This window comes from Lonchura striata, chromosome 3 (genome assembly GCF_046129695.1).
Source record: "Lonchura striata isolate bLonStr1 chromosome 3, bLonStr1.mat, whole genome shotgun sequence".
In the NCBI taxonomy this organism is placed as follows: Eukaryota; Metazoa; Chordata; class Aves; order Passeriformes; family Estrildidae; genus Lonchura; species Lonchura striata.
In genome coordinates this window covers 42,990,359-43,009,073 of record NC_134605.1, presented here as the reverse complement: position 1 = coordinate 43,009,073, position 18,715 = coordinate 42,990,359, and the positions used below count along the sequence as shown (strand labels likewise).

The 18,715-nt window shown below is 40.5% G+C and overlaps 1 protein-coding gene across 1 annotated transcript in view; it reads right to left on the bottom strand.

The window, feature by feature from the left end:
• PGBD5 (piggyBac transposable element derived 5) overlaps positions 1-18,715 on the bottom strand; it is a 74,770-nt gene that overhangs the window by 8,869 nt on the left and 47,186 nt on the right. The window contains exons 4-6 of the mRNA XM_021527145.3: positions 13,154-13,334; positions 6,260-6,457; positions 345-450 (exon numbers count right to left, since the gene is read on the bottom strand). Of these exons, the coding sequence (XP_021382820.1) occupies positions 345-450; positions 6,260-6,457; positions 13,154-13,334 (485 nt within the window). The remainder of the gene's footprint in view (positions 1-344; positions 451-6,259; positions 6,458-13,153; positions 13,335-18,715) is intronic.

Here is an 18,715-nt window from a genome sequence, read left to right as displayed (position 1 = left end):
TCTGGTAGAGCCTTGTTGAATTCTCTATCAGTCTGCTAGCTCATCTTCCCATCACTTCTTAAAAGTCATTTATAACATGCAAAGGACCTGTGCCTCAAAATTTCTTTTTTTTTTTTTTTTTTTTTGTCTGATGGATGGGTAGATAGAGCAAAACCAATACCAGCAATGCAGTCCTTGCTTTGTGCAGAGCCAGCATCTGATCTTTGATTTAAACAGAAGTTCTGTCAGAAACTCAGTGAAAGCAGCACTGGGCTCTCAGATGCAGCTCAACATGAACAATTCAAACATTGCAGCAAAAGAGAAGGTGTGAAAGAAGTACACACAAACATGCACATCTTACTTACTTGCTGTATTTATCATCATATTTGCAGATATAGCTAAGGTGAGCAGCAAAGGCTTCAACTGCCAGTGGGCATGGAATTTCTCCACTTTTTCTCTTAATTATAACTCCTGCATCAATTAGAAACATAACAGTTTTTAATTGACATTGTAATTCTAGCAATTGAAAAATATGTTTTCTATATTTGGCTTATAAAATAAACATTATTTACAGTTTTCCCCCTAAGGCTGGAAAATGATCTGTAATGGAGATGCTAACTTGATTTCTTTTCCCAAAGATTGAACTACTACATTGAACTAGTGGAAGGGGAAGAAGAGGTATCATTTTTCAGTTGGAAATGAAAAGCTGTTAGACACAAACATCTTTACAATACATTCAAAGGAACCCACACATTCCTGTAGTCCCACAGTAGCCACCTACAGACAGTATGAATCTCTCCAGTTGTGGTCACCTGTAGAGTAGTGACTTGCTGTTATATGCTTTGAATTCTAGAGATCCCAAATTAGTCCTTTGAAATTAAATCCTTTGCTTATCTCCACCCATGGGGGCTAAGAGCAACATCCCCTTCTCTTCACTGGGTGCCAATTGACACAGAGAAGAAAATACAGTAAGAAGGAGCCAACTGGCTGATCTCAGTGCAGACAGAAGAGAAGCTGGTGGGTGACTGCAGTCTCTTAGAAATAAAAGCAGTCTTGTTCCTGCTGTGGGGAGCCAGAGCTCAGAAGTACCCATAGGTTGCTCACTGGAGCTGAGCACACATTTTTCTGCCTGCAAGTGCTGCTTCCTGTCCTACCTGGTCAGCTGGCTTGGTAATTCAGCTCATCATGGGGGATGGCCATCCTGCCTACTGCACAAATCTGTGGAAAGTCAACAGGCATCACCCTGCAGCCTTCTACCAACCAGTCTTTGCACATACAGGTGCTAGACCAGGTTACTCCAGAAATGGGCCCTATTCCTTCATGTCGTCTATCTTTGACCTGGCCTTCTCCAACACTACAGCAGTATTTGTAAGTCCAGTGTCCTTCTACTCCCCTAGCTCTTTTCTGATGTACTGCTCCCACAGAAAGCTCCCTGTAGGAAGGAAGGGTGGGTAAAACAAACTTAGAGCATAGGAATCTGTTCCCTAACTTTTGACCTTATGCCCCCACAGGTTTCAATTGTGGCTCTCCAGGGTATGGAGCACCACTTACTCCATGGCTACGGCACACTGCCCAGCGAGGCTCCTTTCTCTCAGGTACAACACTGTTTTCTCCAGGTCTAGAGAAGCACAGGCGTGGTCGCATTCTTTCTCAGCATCATTTCAGTATGAGAACAATCCTCGGCTTTCTCATTTCTCAAGCTTTCAGGAAAATTTTCTTCACCTTCCTTCTGCCAACTCTTTTACAATCAGCCCTTAAATGCTACTCACGTTTTGATTACAGACTTCACCATTTCATTCCTCCAGCTGGAAGTCTCATTGCATCCATTATCTCTGTCAAGCCCCCTGTGCTGTCCTAGCTGGCAGGCTCTATTTTGAAGCTAGTATGTGACATACTAAATGTCATGTTACAGCTGAGCCATGCAGAAATTTATTTGGGGTGTTAAAGTCTGATTTTTAAAATTATATTACCTCTGAATTGTTCAATACACTCTCCTTTCACCTCTGCCTCCTCAAGCTGGGTGTAAATGTAGCCCAAGGAGTGGAGGGAAAAGAACAACAAAAAAAAAAATTCTTCATTACATGTATGTAATTACTGTAGTGTGGTTTTGATTCTTTTAATGAGTCCTACACAAATCTGGCCAGCATGAGATAAAAAGAAGTGATACACCACCAGCCTGCTGCATTAGTGCTGCAGAATCACTTGCCATCTCATCAGGGCAAGTCAGGGAAAGGTAAGTATGTTCCTGATATAAGTGTTATACAAAACAAAAAAATCACCTTCTTTCTCCTCTTGCTCTCTTCTCTTTCTTCCCCTTCTCTTCCTTTGGAGAATTTGTATTTCCTTTGTGATTTATTTTGTATTCATAATCTTTAAAGGAATGCATTGTGGTGGCAGAACCATATACTCCCTATTACTTTCTATTCCCCATAACTTTCCCCTGTTTTGAGTCTATAAATAACTGTATAGGCATACTATTTTTAGCCCTTCCTAGGCTTGTTTTGTAGCCATAGCCCACCTTCCCAGGGAAGACAACTGGCAGAGCTGGGTCATTCCTAGCTGCAGGTCTCTGTGGCACATGGTCCTGAGCCAGCTGACTCATCGGCACATCCGATGAGCCATTTCCCCTCCTGGTCCTCCCCCAGCAGTGCTGTGTTCCCATTCCTGGCAGCACTCCAGGGAACACACCACCTGCACTGCAGCCACAGCCTGCCTTTGCTTCCATGCTGGAACGGGTGCTGACTGCCGGCCTCTATTCTGTCACCATAGAAAGGCATCACCTCTTGGGTTTGGCAGTCTTTTAAGCCTTTCTTCTTTTTAATTTAAATTTTTAAGCTGTATGCTTGTGGAGCAAAGCTTGAGAAATATTACCTCAAATGAAGCAAGCCAAAAGACAAAGGTTTACATGTGTTTGTTTCCTGAAAACACTTATCCTACACCTATCTAGAATAATGCTTTTTTAAAAATGGGAGTCCCACTAATACTAGCACTTGCATCCATCTTGTCAAACCCTGAGATTTCATAACAGTATAAAAGAAGGTGCATTGCAGGATCCAAGTGCTATCTGGCTTTTTATCAGGACTTCGATTTCTTACAGCTCTTTATCGGAATTGCCGACATTCAATGTTGTACAAGGTCTGATGATCGAGGTCTTCTCATTGGGGTCCTCCAGCCCCATGCCCAATCTCACATGGAAATGGTAAGTTGAAACCCTAAGTTCATCTGTTCTGAAACATGCTTTTTAACATCATGCCTCTTTCCCCAGATTTTCCAATTCTGGGCCAATCTCACAAGCTGATTTTTTCAGAAAACTTGACTGTCATCAGTCACCTGTCACTCCAGCTTCTCCCAGAGAAAGAACCACACAGAGACTCATACAACTGCTTCATACAATTGTGATGGCTCTACATCATCTTCTCACAAGTCACTTCTGAGGTGCTAACATGCCATCTGTAGCTCTTTATTCCTTATTCCTTGCATATGTGGCCCAAGCTCTGTTTTCTGTGCTTAGTTATTGACTGTTTAGCTTTTAAGTAGAGCTAGTTGGTGAAGAGCACCTGTGGAAATTCTTCTCAGAAAGAAGGTACTTAAAAAGATCTTGGGTTCAACAGTTTTTTGCTGAAGATGTTATTCTGGGCATCCTACTGGGCAGCAAGTGAGGTTGCTGCCTGCTCCATCCTGCTACATATGATAGGTAGAAAAGATTGCAATTATTTCTAGAACACAATAATGGCGATGCTGAGGAAGTGGGCATCAGACCTACAGTGAAAAACCAAAATGCAGCCTTGTCCCACAGATGGGGAAATTAGGACTAGCACATATATGACCTGCTTTAGAATAAGTTAACTTTTTAATCTCTGGGTGTCCCTATCTCTTTTGAATTCTCACTTCTTCTGTAATACAAGCACAAAGAAAAATTAAAGCTTAAAAGCAATTAAAAATCCAACTGGATTTTGTTCTAGACAGAAACTACATACCTGATAGCAGAGTAAGCAGAATATGTTTTCAAGACCAAAGGAATTAGATCCATCCTTGAGTATCTGAGATAATATGTCATGACATGCTGGTTTAAAACACCCGTAATAAATAACCTGCTACATCTAAAAATAGTATTCACAGATCTGCTCTGACAAGTGTACTGCCCTCCTGGTGCCTCTGGCTTGGGTGGGATTTGCACTCCAAGTACAGGCAAGATTTACCTTCTTGACTGCCCTTTAAATTGCAATAAGTAGTTAATTATTAGCTATGTCCACCTCTTTTCTCATCCTAAGTACTCTGCTGACCATCTCTTGCCTACTGTTTTTAAGGTTTTATCTTCATGGCCTCATCCAGCCCACGCACACTTACACTCAGCCAAGTGCAAACGCACTGTGCATCACCAGACAATCCCACTGGCACTGGTCTCTGTTCAACTACCCCGTGTGGGTTTTAGCCCCATTTAACTACCTCCTCTCCCATGTAATATGGGCTGAGCACATTTGTGCTACAGGCCTGCCTCAAGCAGCACAGATTTCTCCTCTTTCTCTTCTATATACCTTAGAGGAAACTAAGCTGGGCCAGCTTCTCTTGAGTTGGTTTAAACTATCTTTGCTGCACTGACTTTAGCGATGCCAAATCAGAGGCAAGCAATCTGGTCTCTTGCCTTCCCACCAAGCTTCCATCTGTTCCCATGTCCCTGCTAGAGACTCTTTGCCCAGCATCACTCTTTGAAAAGCCAGTCTCTGTTTTCTGCTCTGTTTCACAGTGAACTGTGTCAACTGTCCCAGCCAGCATTTGGTAAGCAATGAGTTGGGGAAGCCTTGTCCATCACCCACAAAGGTCATAATCATAAATACCTCACACACACCACCTACAATCCCAGCTATGCCAAAACAGACCCAAGGTCAATCACAAGCACAACAGCTCACACCTCTATGTCCTGCTTTTAAAGGATGCTGCCAGCACAGTCTGCTTTTGCTCCTCTTTTTAAAAGGGCAGTTAACACTGATGTTTACAAACAGAGTATTTTCCTAATATTTATTAATTATAACCAAATGCTCCACACTAGTCTATAAAAAACAAGTAGTAGTTTGTAGTGATAAGTATTGTCTAGTTAGTGCTGCTGAATGATCTAAAGCCAGCAAGAAAAACAAGGAAAACAGCACAAATCCTGATGGTGAAAGCCCCTCATGGGGAGCTACATTACCTCAGAGACTGGCTTTAGCAGAGTGTCTGAGTGTCATACTTCTCATAAATGTTTTCAGCATTTGTGCTCAACATCAGTCCATCTGAATCACCAAGTCCTCACTCTGCTGGGACGCCCAGCACAAATTCCTCAGGATCAGCCATGCTTTGCTAAGGCAATGAGCCTTCTGGCAAGGCACTGAACAACACACTAAGTCAGCTTTCTCAGCTTACCATACAGTAATTCGAGGCCTTAGCTTTGCTTCTATAATCTGTAAACACATGTGAGAGTTGCTTGGGATTCAGAAAATTAGTGTAGAAGATGCCTTTGAATAGGTGGCTTTGTATTTAACTGTTTATGTTATACTCATTTGTCTCTGGCAGTATATATCAATCTGAATTATAAAAATTCTAAGAAACTGAAACAACATTCTCATTGAAAAACCAATTTCAAGAAGTTTTAATCATTGCATTTTACAGAAGTTTCCAAATGTTCTTAAAACCATTTCATACTTTCAAAAAGGAAAATACTTCAGTAACAAGAAGCTCTCTGTAATTATTTGAACTATCCAAATTATCTGTTTTGGTTTCTTTTCATTGATTGCCACTGTATCAATTTAACATACAGCAGGAAACCTTAATCATATCTAGTCCTGGCAAAAAAGATACTTGTTTGTGACTAAGTTTTTACTAGATAAGAAAAATTAATTGTAGGATCTGCTTGGAGTTCAAAGTACATCACGACATTTATTAATTTTTCTGTTGCAGCAATCCTACAAGATGCTTTGCAAATGGGGCTAATATTGTCTTATGCAGTAATTATCTTCCATTCTCTGACCATCAGCAAAGATATAATCTTTATACCTGAAAGGATAGTGCCTCTACCAGCTCAGGCAAGGAGGCTGCATTAGCAGTAGACTTTTTAACCCTTGTATGGGAAAGAAAGAATAGCTGTATGAAGATACAAAAGGGAAGTTATCACTACAGCTACTGTTTATCTAGGTTGTATGATCAGTTATAATCAAACTCTTTGTTCAGGCTTATTATCAATCTCAGTGACTGGCTTGTGACATAAAGCATGTGCACTTTTGAGATGAGAAGTAGGAATATTGCTTACCTTGTTGAACTGGAGAATAGGCATTGGTCAGAAAACGAAAGTACCCTTTATTGTACCAGCAAATCAGTGACATATTTCCCTTCATTCTTATTCTGTACTGTCCTCTGGACTGTGGAGTTACAGAATTGTTCAGCATGGATGGAGGTAGGCCTGTGCAGTCACTCTTCCTGGTGCTCAGCAACCCACAGCAGTAAATCTCTGCATGTGAACAAACACATTCCCTATTAGCAAGCCATTGCATGGACCTAGAGAGCAAAACTAGCAGAGCAAGCCTGAAAGACCTCTGAAAGAACTTGCCCTACAACGTTCTAGTTCAACAGATATGTCAGCTATCTGTTCTTTTTTTTTTTCTGTAATACCAAAGATTTGTGTCCTACAAACAAGTGCAAGAAAGCCTGATCTCTTGCTGAAATATATTGAGACCTCCTGCATTGTCACGATGAAACAACAGGGAAAATAATTCAGGGTATTTTCCTAGTGTTAACACCTACAATCTGCATTTAACATTACAACATGTTTAAAACTGGTCTCAAAAATTCCCCAGTGATGATATGCATTATGGGACAAATCAGAATTTCTGATCTGAGAGAGATTTGGCTGCTTAACTGAAAGAATAAATTTTGGAGGGAGCAGGGAGGTAGGGAAAGCTATAGCATCTCAGATGTTATAATATAACATACTATATTATTAGATGTTATAACATCTCAGATGGTAACTGAAATAAATTCTCCTACATGACTCCTATGATGCTTTTAGTCACAACAGTTTAATCTACTGCTTCACTGTGCTGACACGTTCTTGATTTTTAGCTCAATACTCCTTGCACCTGCATCATCTGCTTTGCTAAGGAAATGCTGATTAAGCAGCTAAAAACTACTGAAACCACTGGTTGATTTAAAAAAAAGGAAAAACAAGAAGGATGGAGAAGATGGAAATTTCAGTGAAAACTGAAATTCAGTGAAAACTGCCTGATTTTAGGGCACTAAAGTAAGCCCTTATCTTGTCCTGCAAAGACACTAGAGGCAGGAGACACAGTCTGTTGCTCACAGCTTCTTGGCCTTTTCATATGTGAGAGGCGATGAATAAAATTTAACACAACAAAATGCATCTCAATACAGCCAGGCAGGCACAAAAAAGGTTTGAAAACAACGTTAATAACAATGCTTGAATTTTTCATTAGGCTGTGAAATACTAACAGCCTGTTTCTGTTAGTCCAAGAGAAGCAGATCTTCTTGATCAAATTGTTCACTGACTCAAAGAAATCTTGGATGGAAATTTCCATGGTCTCCCTCAGTTTTGTGTTAACCTATTTGAGTAGGAAAAAACAGTGGGCATGGAAGCAGGTGACATCTGTGCACATCTTGTGGTGGTTTAAAGCTCATCTGTCAGCTAAGTTTGCTTGATCAAATTTTTCATCATGTTGAATTTTGCATTATATCCTTACAGTGAAAATACAAAGTCAGAATGCAGTGTCTGGCTTCCCCTAAACATGGTATCTCTGTTCTTATGTTTCCATAAACATGTTACCTCTGTTCCTGGATTTCCATTTATGTGGCTCTTCTGTCTCTGTCTTTCTGAAAGCACCTAAGCTCTTGGGCGCACGTGCAGCCTTTGTCCTTGCCTATAGTGATCGATATGCTGAACATCCCCTCAACAGCTCACAGACACTACAGGAATACTAATAAATTAATTGCATATATTCATGCATTGGTCCAGTTGCTGTGGGCTGATTGACAAGAAGCTACAGCTCTTCCATCAGAAATTTAAGACACAGATGAGAGAAGAAGGTCAACCAACATAGCAATGGGAAAACTTCATTCTCAAGGGAGAAACCTGCACTCCACAAGTTATTTCTAATGAATGAATCAGACCCTGGAAATCTGTAAGTTCCTTCCAGAAAAGAAAATGAGAAAAGCCTGATGACAACAGGCTTATAAGCATTATAGAGGAAACTGCACCTCCAATGGAAAGCTGATTTTTTATTTTTCTTTTAAAAAATTTCTGCTGTTGCTAAGAGGTACCCAAACAGTGTAGGTCACCTACCTGAAGACTATGCCATTAACATAGCAAACATTTATAAAGCTTTCTTCTAGTCAAATTTGCTTTGATAACAAGCAAACCTGAGAAGAATTTTTTTAACTGCCCAGAGTTTATTATTCATTGAAATGTGGTATGTTTTCCAGGAGGCTGCAATGGAATAAAACTAAGCTAGTAACTACAATATTGGGCTAAAACTTCAAAACAGCAACAGCCATCTTTGAGATCCCATAATAATTAGTTGTAGCCTTTCCTTTTATTGTAGCAATAAGCCTGCAGAAATCTTCCAGCAGGTGTTCCCCTCCTCATGTAGAAAAATGGGAACCATTTTCTCTCTACACATCATGTAGCCTTCCTGCTGTACAGCCCAGAAAAGTGCAGCACTTCTGCAGATTTACTAGCATCTGTCATCATGGGTGAAACTCTTAATCTGCTGCAGAGGTTTTTAAAACCACCTAGTTACTATAGCAATAGAAGCAATAAAAATTACACCCATATGGCTCAATGAAATTTTTGTGTGTAATTAAATCAGAATTACAACAGGTGTTTTCTGCACACACAGGAGTCAGTTGAAACAGTCTGTTCTCTGGTCTTCTTAAACTGTAAGTGCAATATAAATGAATACATCTGAGATAGTTTAGCAAAGAAGAAATGTGGTACAGTCACCCAAAACTCATTCCCAGAGTCTCCAACCTCCAGAGAGCTTGTGCTGAAGCCTGTTTCACCACATCTTCACTAGTACAGTTCACAAAGGCCATCAGGCTCCAGCTAATTCAGGCAAAAATACACATTCTGAAATCATTTATTCTGCATGCAACACTAGGTCAAGTTAGAGTTAGGAAACCACAGTGGGGTGGCTATGGGGAGCAGAAGTGAGCTTGATTTAGTCAACGTGCTGGAGTTGCAGGATCCTGCAAACCTTGTGGGAATGCCTGGTCAATCAGGCTGGCAGTTCTTGCAGCTTTGCCAGCACCAGCCCCTCTGCAGAACAGAGCCAGCTGCTCCTGCTGGTTCAGAACATGCAAAAGAGACTTTCAGGGATCATATGTTTAAGGGAAGCACAGAACATAGGGCTTTAGGAAGTTTTGTCCTCTATAAAGGACAATACTAATGCTTAGAGAGTTAACAAGGGATGTGACTATGAATGAATATCAAAGCAAAGAGCAGTGACAGCTGTCTGCTCACAGAACAGAGAATCTGGGGCATTTCAGTGCAGGTTTCCAGTTCTATTCAGAGGCCAGTGAAAGAAATTCTTTGTATGTCCCCTGAAAAAAAAGGTCTATTCAGGGTTTTGACTTTGAAAACTATCAAAGTGCTGTCTTATTTTCTGAAATTTTCCCCATTCTTGGTATCTTCACATAAGTCTTAGAATTATGTTCACTGATATCCCTTTATATTACAAGGCACACTATTGTCTACTGTGGTACAGTGAAGGTGCTACACTGCAGGCTCTCAATAAATAGAGAAAATTATTGTCTTTAACAATAATGCATGTGTGGGCTAGGGTGAGGAAAAGTGAATGATAGTTAAGATTTTACAAAATTTTTTTTTATAAGATCACAGGGTCCTATGGATTAAAGAACAGTTCAGGCTGAAAAACAACTCAGGAGGTCTCCAGTCCCACCTCCTGATAGAAATGAGTGAGCTCTGAGGCCAGACAGTGCCATTCAGTGCTTTATCTTCTCTGAGCTTGTAAACTTCCAAGGACAGATACTGCACAACCTGTCTGGGCATCCTCCTTCACTGCCCTCAGGAAAAATCCTGCATCTAGTATGAGCATCTTTTGTTTCAGCCTAAATCTGTTATTTTTTGTCCTTTCACAATGCACCACTGTAAAGAGTCAGCTCCATTCGCATTTTAGGTTAGCATAAGGCTGCTGTTGTGTCCCCCCAAAACCTCTTCTCAACCTGAACAAAAACAGTTCCCTTCCCATAGCAGAGTATATTTGTATACAGAGTATTCTTGTACTGGGGATGTGTTGTCTAGACCACGAGACAATAATCACCTCCTGTGATCTACAGGCTACACTCCTGTTAACACAGCCCGGGACAGTGTAGACCAGCTTGGCTGCCAGGGCATGCTGTTGACTCAGGTTCAGCATGATGGTTACCAAGATCCCAATCCTTTCCATCAAGAATTTTGAAAGGATCTAATAGAGTTTTAGTGAGTGACTTTCCAGATTTTCTAGAATTGCCTTCAGCTGCCTTAAAACTTTCTTGTTCCCAAAAAGTTTATGGCTTCCAAGCATGAACTTATTTAAATCTTTCCCTGTTTCTCTGTCGATAGTCACAAAACCCTCAAACAAAATAAAGCAGTTAAGATCAATATCAATTTCCTTTTGGTTTTGGCTCTCAATAGGATCTTTCTACCACTGCTCCTGCTTTAGGCCCAGAAATGGAATCTTCTTGAACAAAAAAAAGTAAATTTATCAATTTAAGAATTGGTCTTGATCTGTCATGAGCACCTGAGCATAGATGCTTTTCAACAAGCTCTCATGATGTTTTCTGGTCATGGCGTTGCTCTGTTCAGGTTTGGCTGAAATCATACACCAAAAAAGTGTCACACACCAAAAAACCCCAACATTGACTTCATTGCTGAAGGAGACTGTGGTAGATCAGGAGAGATCTCTGTATCCAGTCCAGGCTTCTTTGCTTGCCTCTCCCCAAATGTACTGCTAATGCAGCAGGATCCCAGCAGGTGCTGGCAGTACACAATCTGCTCTGCAGCAGAGTCAATAAACACCATCTCCTCCAAGGCTCTTACTGACTTCACCACAGCTTGACATCTCAAGCATCTCACCTTTTCCAGTGTCTCACAGTCCTTCCAGCTCAGCATTGCCTTGCAAAACGTCTTTGCTAGTCCCTAGCAGCTCATGGCAAATGTAGACAATCCCATTGCCTTATTAAACAGAAAAACTATTCTCCCCATGATCTTTTTTATGTAGGAGTGCCATGCTATATTGCAAAGTCAATAAACATGCTCTCTTAGTGTCTACCCCCTACCCACCTAATACCTTCACCCCTAGGAAGGTGATAGTGTGTACCAGATCTGAAATTTAATTTTGGAGGCAGCTGTCAGAGATTATGAAGTCTCATGAAGCTACATAACAAATCATGAACCAGAATGAAATCTCAGTGTTGCATTAGCATATTTGATCAGATACTAAGTCAAAATTACATATTTTTAAAAGACATTACTGAATTTACTTGCTAGAAACCATTAATTTGAATGATCTGTGCAGTGTAAAGCCTATGAATAATTCAACTCTGTGAACAGTTTGAATTATCTGCAAGTAATAAACATTCAGCTGGTTTAGTAGCCATGTATCTTTTTTACTAGGGTTACTGAGCAAATGGATCATGCCAGATCATCTTTATCCTCTGAGCACAGAGGATGAACTCAGTCAAGCTATCAGTCTTTACATTGAAACCTTAACATTTCATCTCAGGTACAAAGAGCATTTGTGTTAAGCTCTGCATTTTTTTTTAAACTCACATTTTGCATCATTGGTTTGGTAGCCTTAAAAATGTAATGCTTATAATCAGCTGAGAAAAGCCATCTAACAAAGATAGGTCTCTGCTTACAGAAAAACTCCAGTGCACTATAAATATGCTCTACTCCATTCCTGTTTGACTGTTCACAGCATTTGAGAAACCATGGCTCTTTTATGAGCTATGCAGATATTCCACTGTAGCCAGAGAGCTTCCAGCTTGCCTGAATTAAAGTAGGAGATAAGAGATGCAGTCCTCAGTGCCAGCACAGTCTGTAGTGCTAAACTACAGCACTGGTGCAGCTCACTGATGTTCTCATTTTAAATGAGAATTAACATATTGTCTCAACTCTCAGACTCTCCCCCTGCTTTGGGCCATGTTTCATTAATATAATGGTTTGCGTGGGTTTAATTTTCTGCAATGACAAAAAAACCCCAACTTGGACAGCAGTGGTGTGTCAGCAAATGGCCTTATAGCTGTGATGCATGATGGCAGCTCCAGCCTCATTGCTGGGAAGGATCTATTCGATGCACCACATCACTCTGAAAGGCTGTGCTGACTGAAGAACAAGACCACAGTGACATGAACCTACTTAGAACAGATGGCAAGAGTGCAGGATCCTGTAACTGGAGGGAGTCACAAGTACTCAGCTTCACTGAAAGCAAAGCAACATGTGGTTTTCCATGCTCAGAGTGAGGGGGCATTTGACAGAAAGGATGACCTGGGATTGCTCTTTGCAGTAGCAAGAGACTTGCTTGGGAGAGCTGTATCAATGGACATTTTGCTGATATGTGTGTTTTTGCCAATGGAGAGTTTTATTATGCTTTCAAAACTAAAATCTGTCCTATCAGGGTATGTTGATACTGGCAAAAATCCCTCAAAACACAAGAAACCAAACTTTTCTAGAGCTTTTGCAAAGGCATAAAATGTCCTGTAGAGAAAACACATCTTTAACAGATATTAAATCAAAAAAGACTTCTAAGGCACATCTCTAAGGATTCATTGCATCCCTCATCTTTCACAACAGGAACAGAAAAATTACGAGCAGATAGGAAATTCCTTGAAAAGTCCCCCAGGTCACATAGGAGATTTGACCTCACATTTCTAAGTCAAAGAACAAAAGCAAGCACTTTAAATAACCTTATTAAAATTGTTTTTACATCCTAATTTTGAAAATTTAAAAAGCAACTTATAAAGTCTTCTGCATAGTACCATCTCATGAATGAGAAGTTTTCTTAGCCATGAACAACTTATCTATACAAGGAATTGAAATATCAGTGAAGACTTTCAGAATTTTATTTAATTCATTAGCATGAGGCCCCTAGGTCTGTTGCTATTAAAACCCAATGAGTCATCCAATACACACCTTGCTTCTCAAATTCTTCAAAGAGGTTCAGGCTGGTAATGCTTGGGCCTGTGAAGATGATGTAGTTCTTCCCAGAGGCATTTTGACAAAGGCTTTTGGCCACCATGCTGTGAAGCTGTGGTTTGTTCTTCAAAGCATCCAACCCATCAGCACCACTCCCTTCTTTGAGATGGACATAAATCTTAAATGAGAAATGGTAAGAAAAGTCAGAAGGTTATAAGGAATCCAGAGACAGCAGATGCAATTCCCAACATACCTGCACAGCTCAACTTGAGACAAGCAGAGAAGGCAGCAGACACTTGTTATAAAGGCTAATTAAAGTCCCTCTCAAGGGCCTGTTGCTTTTAAACCAATTCAGGTTAGCGGCACAGCTACTGATAAATATAGCATCCTTCACTTCACTTCTGAGGCTCCTGTCACTGTTCTGCAGTTTGAAGATTGTTTGCTTGGCAGGAAGACTCCAGTCATAACTGGGATTACATGCACTGAATCTGCATAGGCTTCATCGCTGCCAGCAAAAGGAGAGCATGGGAAATTCAGTTTCAAGAAAAACCAGTGTAAGATGACCAGAAGGAAATGGCCTACTACCTTCACTACGTTAATATTCGGATTTATTTCCCATTTGCAGTAACTGTCAGGTTGTGACAGTGGTGTGTGTGCACCTCCATAAATGAACAAAATGCACACCCAACCAGCCAGAACACCTTGATCAAACACCCCAGGCACACTTAGATCCTTTACATAGATCCTGATTTGGAAGCAAGCCACCAAAACAGTTTGAATCATGCAGAGGGAGAAAATGTGTAACCCTTCATTTGTATGCAAGCCTTCTATTTTATTTCACTGACAGTGTTTTAGACGCACAACTTTCACCCTAGTTCAACATTTAATATAGCCAAGTAGGCATCCAACCTTCATCTTGTTCCAAGAGCTAGCAGAAATAAAATGCTGGAAAGGGAAATAGAAAGAAGTGAACACTGTACTCTGTTACTCAAATACTAATGTAATACCATGGAACTTGCAAAGATTTAAATACCCAAACAAATGTAAATTTTCAGAAGAACTTTCCCAGGCCTACCTTCATGACTTTGGCTCTAAAATACTAAAATCTTTTATGAATTACAGAAAATTTTACCTGTCAAAGAAAAAACTGAAACTTATTCAGTATTCGAGGCAGGGAAAAGTAATTTTGCCATGGTTTTGATATATCCACAACAACTTTGTTAAATTTGTTTGAGAGTACAACCATGCAAAACATGCACCATTACTTTTCTGTATAGCTTATTTCTCTTACCAACAGACACTGTTACAAATGAAAATTCGTAGCAGTCCTAAGAGAACAAAAATGCTCATGTTTGCACTAGTGGTCCCAGGAATTTGTAACTCAATGATCTTAGAGAAGAACAAAATTCAATTATATAGCATTTCCCTGCTGTAAATGGTACATCTCCCAGCACTGGTATTCTATGTAATATTCCCTAGCAATTCATGCATCATGGAATAGACCTCAACAGAATGTGTTACATATGAAATTTCTGGGAATTTAGACATAATTTGTGTTTTGAAGGAACTGACATGCTGACAACAAAGTTGGTGCAAGGACAAATGCACATTAATTCCAAGAAGTAGAGTGTATATTAACAGGAAGTCTTAAATACACCACTTATCTAAAAAAAAAAAAAAAAAAAAAAAAAAAAAAATTAAACCCAGTTTTATTGTCAGAAACAACTCCCAGATGAGGACAAGGCAGCAATGTTTGCAGACTCCCTGATGCTGCTCCACTCATTTTTGATAGCTGTCAAATTTGTGCTTTCTGCAGGTCTAAGACTGAGGACTAGCTAATTACAATAAGTCATTTAGGTTATTAATCAGGGCTCCAGAGAGCCAGTTTCCACTGGCTTTGAAGCATTCAAAAAACAGATTGTTCCAAATTTACAGCAAAGGTATTTCGTGGTTACTGGTGACAAAATTAAGATTAGGTTACTAGTATGTCAGCACAGAGACCACACATCAAACCCTCAAAATCTAAAGACAGGGCAGTGGAGACAGAAGACAGACAGATTAGCTTTGACCTTGATTAGATGAGCTGAAAACAAAGCAGGAATATCTCTAAGTCTATAAAAGTGTCTTTCACCTTACCTCCCCATATCCAGTAAATCCTAGAGTCTCTCCTGCTGCATGCTTGCTCCGTGTTCCTTGTTGCTGCCTCTCCAAGGGACAGTCCTCTGGCACTGCTGGTGTGCCAGCTGGTCCCTCACTGTGGGCTGGTTTGTCTCTGCAAGCAGCTCCTTCAAAGAGCATGCCCACCATACAACTGGCCACTGAGGTACCATTACTTTGAAGATGCTAGACACTTCACAGGTTTTGTTAGCACAATTCCCTGTGCATCTGGCTGCCCCCTTGCTCTGTTCACCTCCCCAGTGGCCGTTACTCAAATGTCTGTCTACCCACTGCTGAACTTTTCCTCCTCCTCCAATATTAAATATTCTTTCTCCTTGGGCACTTCCTTACCTATCCAAAACCAGCCTTTTTTCTTGGCACAGTATTTCTTATTTTGGAGAAACATCATTCAAAGCTTTATCACGCCCAGCTTTATTGGGATGATGGGTGACAGCAGCACAGTGTTGGAAGGCATAAAGGCTGTTGTGGAACAGTAACTGTGTAAAGATAACTGGCAAAGGCATGGCTTCAAACATCTTTGCAAATGCCTATGATCCCATATATAGCCTTCATTTTCCCTCATCCAGCTGATTTCATTCTACCTCAATCCATTAAGATCCTACCAGCTGAAGCCCACAGCATTCCCTGCCTTTCTGTAATGCATTAGAAGTGTTATTTAATAATCAGCAATCTGCAAAAAAAGCACCAATTGCCAGAAATTGGCTGCTAGACATTCATAGGCACAGTCAGAAACTGCTCCCCCAAAATGTTTGTTAAACCATTCACTAGACCTTCTGGTTTGCCCTGGGACATTAGAATTTTGTGTTCTTTCCATGTGCACCAACAGCAAGATATCATCAGAAGTACAGGCTCAACAAGTGTTGCTGGATAACAGGTGGGAGCTGCTGGCAGCAAACATCCTCTGCTTCTGTGCAGGACAGCCCAAGCAGCACTTCTGCAATATCTGCAGAGATCTCTTTCGCTGTCTATCTTTTCTAATGGCTACTGATACATTTGATCTACAGCACCAATTGGGATAATCTGTATAGATGTGACATCATCTTAGGAGGTGACTTTGGGCTGAAGATACTTAACATGCAGTGCTTTTTCTATTAATTCCTCAATTATTTGTTGAATATTTGTAGCTCATCAGAACAGTGACATGCTCAGTTGTGCCTCCTATCATATCTGGGGTTGCTCTACTGCACCAGACACTTTCCAGTATGTTTTCATTACCTTCTTGTGGAAAATTCATAAGGTCTCACAGAAACTGAGTAAAAAACTGAACACTTGGGAACAAAAGATACATCTTGACTGCACATTTAAGAGAATATGCCCTAGAAACTGAAATATTGGCAATTCTGCTCATATTTAAAGCTCAGATGGCATATTGAAAGCCCTTGTGAATAGCCCATCCCAAATACTCCATCTTCATACATAATTGAAGCACCCCAGGGTACAACTCTCAAATGAAATAGATTACATTTGGAAGCAACAAAAAAAAGGGCAGAGGTAGTAATCAACAGAAGGAATATTTTGAAAAATATATTGTGCAAAAATATTTCACAAAGGGCAGATCCTAAACAACCACAAAACAGAAGACATGTTTTTAGATGGCAGTTATAAAAGCAAGATAGCAAAGTAGTCATGATTTTTTGATCCTCAATAGCTATTGAAAAAATAACTTGTTTGTTTTTCCTACAGGATTTACAGCTAACCTACAACTGCACATTCCTAGCACTACTTTCTAGATCCCACCTCAGCTGGTCTTCCCCTCTCATCCTAAAACCAACACTCACCTTTAACTGCTTTAAGACCATTAACACCATTATCACCTTTAACATCATTACCAACACTGCTGGAAGATTCTCCTCTCCAGTTCCATCCTAAATCTGCTGCAGTTCATACTCTCTCCTTCTTTAATGATGTCTTCCCAGACAGCTCTTGTCTAGCAGATATTGGCACCAGCAGTGGTGCTTTGACTGAGACCAGATCTTTTCATTTCTTTGAGCCTCTCTTCATTCTCTTCCTGCTACTCTAAAGGCTATTTTTTAAAGGGTATGCAAGAACATAACAGTTTTCCCAACCTCTTCCCAGCTAGTTTCTGGTGTTCCTTACAAAGCTCTTTACTTGGTCCCCTTCTTTTCCCCCTCTGCATTCCATTTAGAATTATTTCAATCTGCATTAACACTCACAGAAGCAGCTAACATCTTTGTGCTGTGGAGCGATAAATACATGTTCTGCCTGCACATGTTCTTCAAAGTTTCTAAAAAGATATTTTTGAGACTGGCAAAAAGATGCTGGTAGAGTTGACATTGCCTGTACAATATGGCTTTTCTTTGCTTTTCTTTCCATTATTTCTTGTTATTTCTTTGTCACTGAGGGCCCTAGAACATCTTACCTGCATGGCAGATCAACAACTCATGGATCAATAAATGCAGATTTTGCTCTGTGCCTTCTCCCAGGCAGTCACATCTAGATCAGGCAGATTTATTTTTTCTAACAGCTCCATGTAAATATTTTCCTATTATTTTAAATACCTAAGAACTGTCTGGCTTTCCTCCTAATTACTGCAATAATCCTTCTTTACTTTGGCCTTGCTGCAATGTATCTTGACATCCAGACAGTGCTTCACTCCTCAGATCACTTCCCTAACCCTTTGCTTTGACCACGTCAGCCTTCTGCCAGTTCCCTCTTCTTTGCAGCATCAAAAGGAAATGGGACTGGAAAATGAAGACAGACCTTTATGATCTAGGCTTCCTTATTGATCTCCTCCTACTATGTCAGTATAGTGATTCCTGTTCACACTTGCCCCGTGAAGCCAAGCATCCACCCCAATCAATGTCACACAAGCCCACATTTGCCTCTTTCCATGCTGCCCTTCTCCTGCCTGTTTGGAAATCACCACCATCTCAGCAGAGCTCTTTACTTTTGCTCTTCAAAACCTTTCCTAGAAAGGATGCAATTCCCACAAGGCAATTGCTAATCAATGCATTGGTCCTGTTTCTTCTTAATGCTACTTTCCCAGGCTCCCTCTGTGTAACTGGCAGCCCAGCTCAAGTCCATGACTGAGGTTTCACTCTGGTGCCACACAATTGCACAATATTGGCTTGTTTTTTCTATGAAAATTACAGTTGAGCTGTGAGAAGGTGTGTAAGTGGGAAGGTATATAAGTGATGCAAGGTAAGAGCAGTATAAACTATCAGAAGTGCTGTAACTGTTGAGAGGATAACACACAGCAGCTCAAGGAGGAAAATACATAAAAAGGGCATACAATCTTAAGACAAAAGCAAGTGATGACAAATCAGTGACATCAAGGACCAGCTCATTTCCAAGGAGGAACCACAAGGCTGATGACTGCCTGTGCAGGCTCACCAGGAGTAGGGTGTATATGGGCACGTA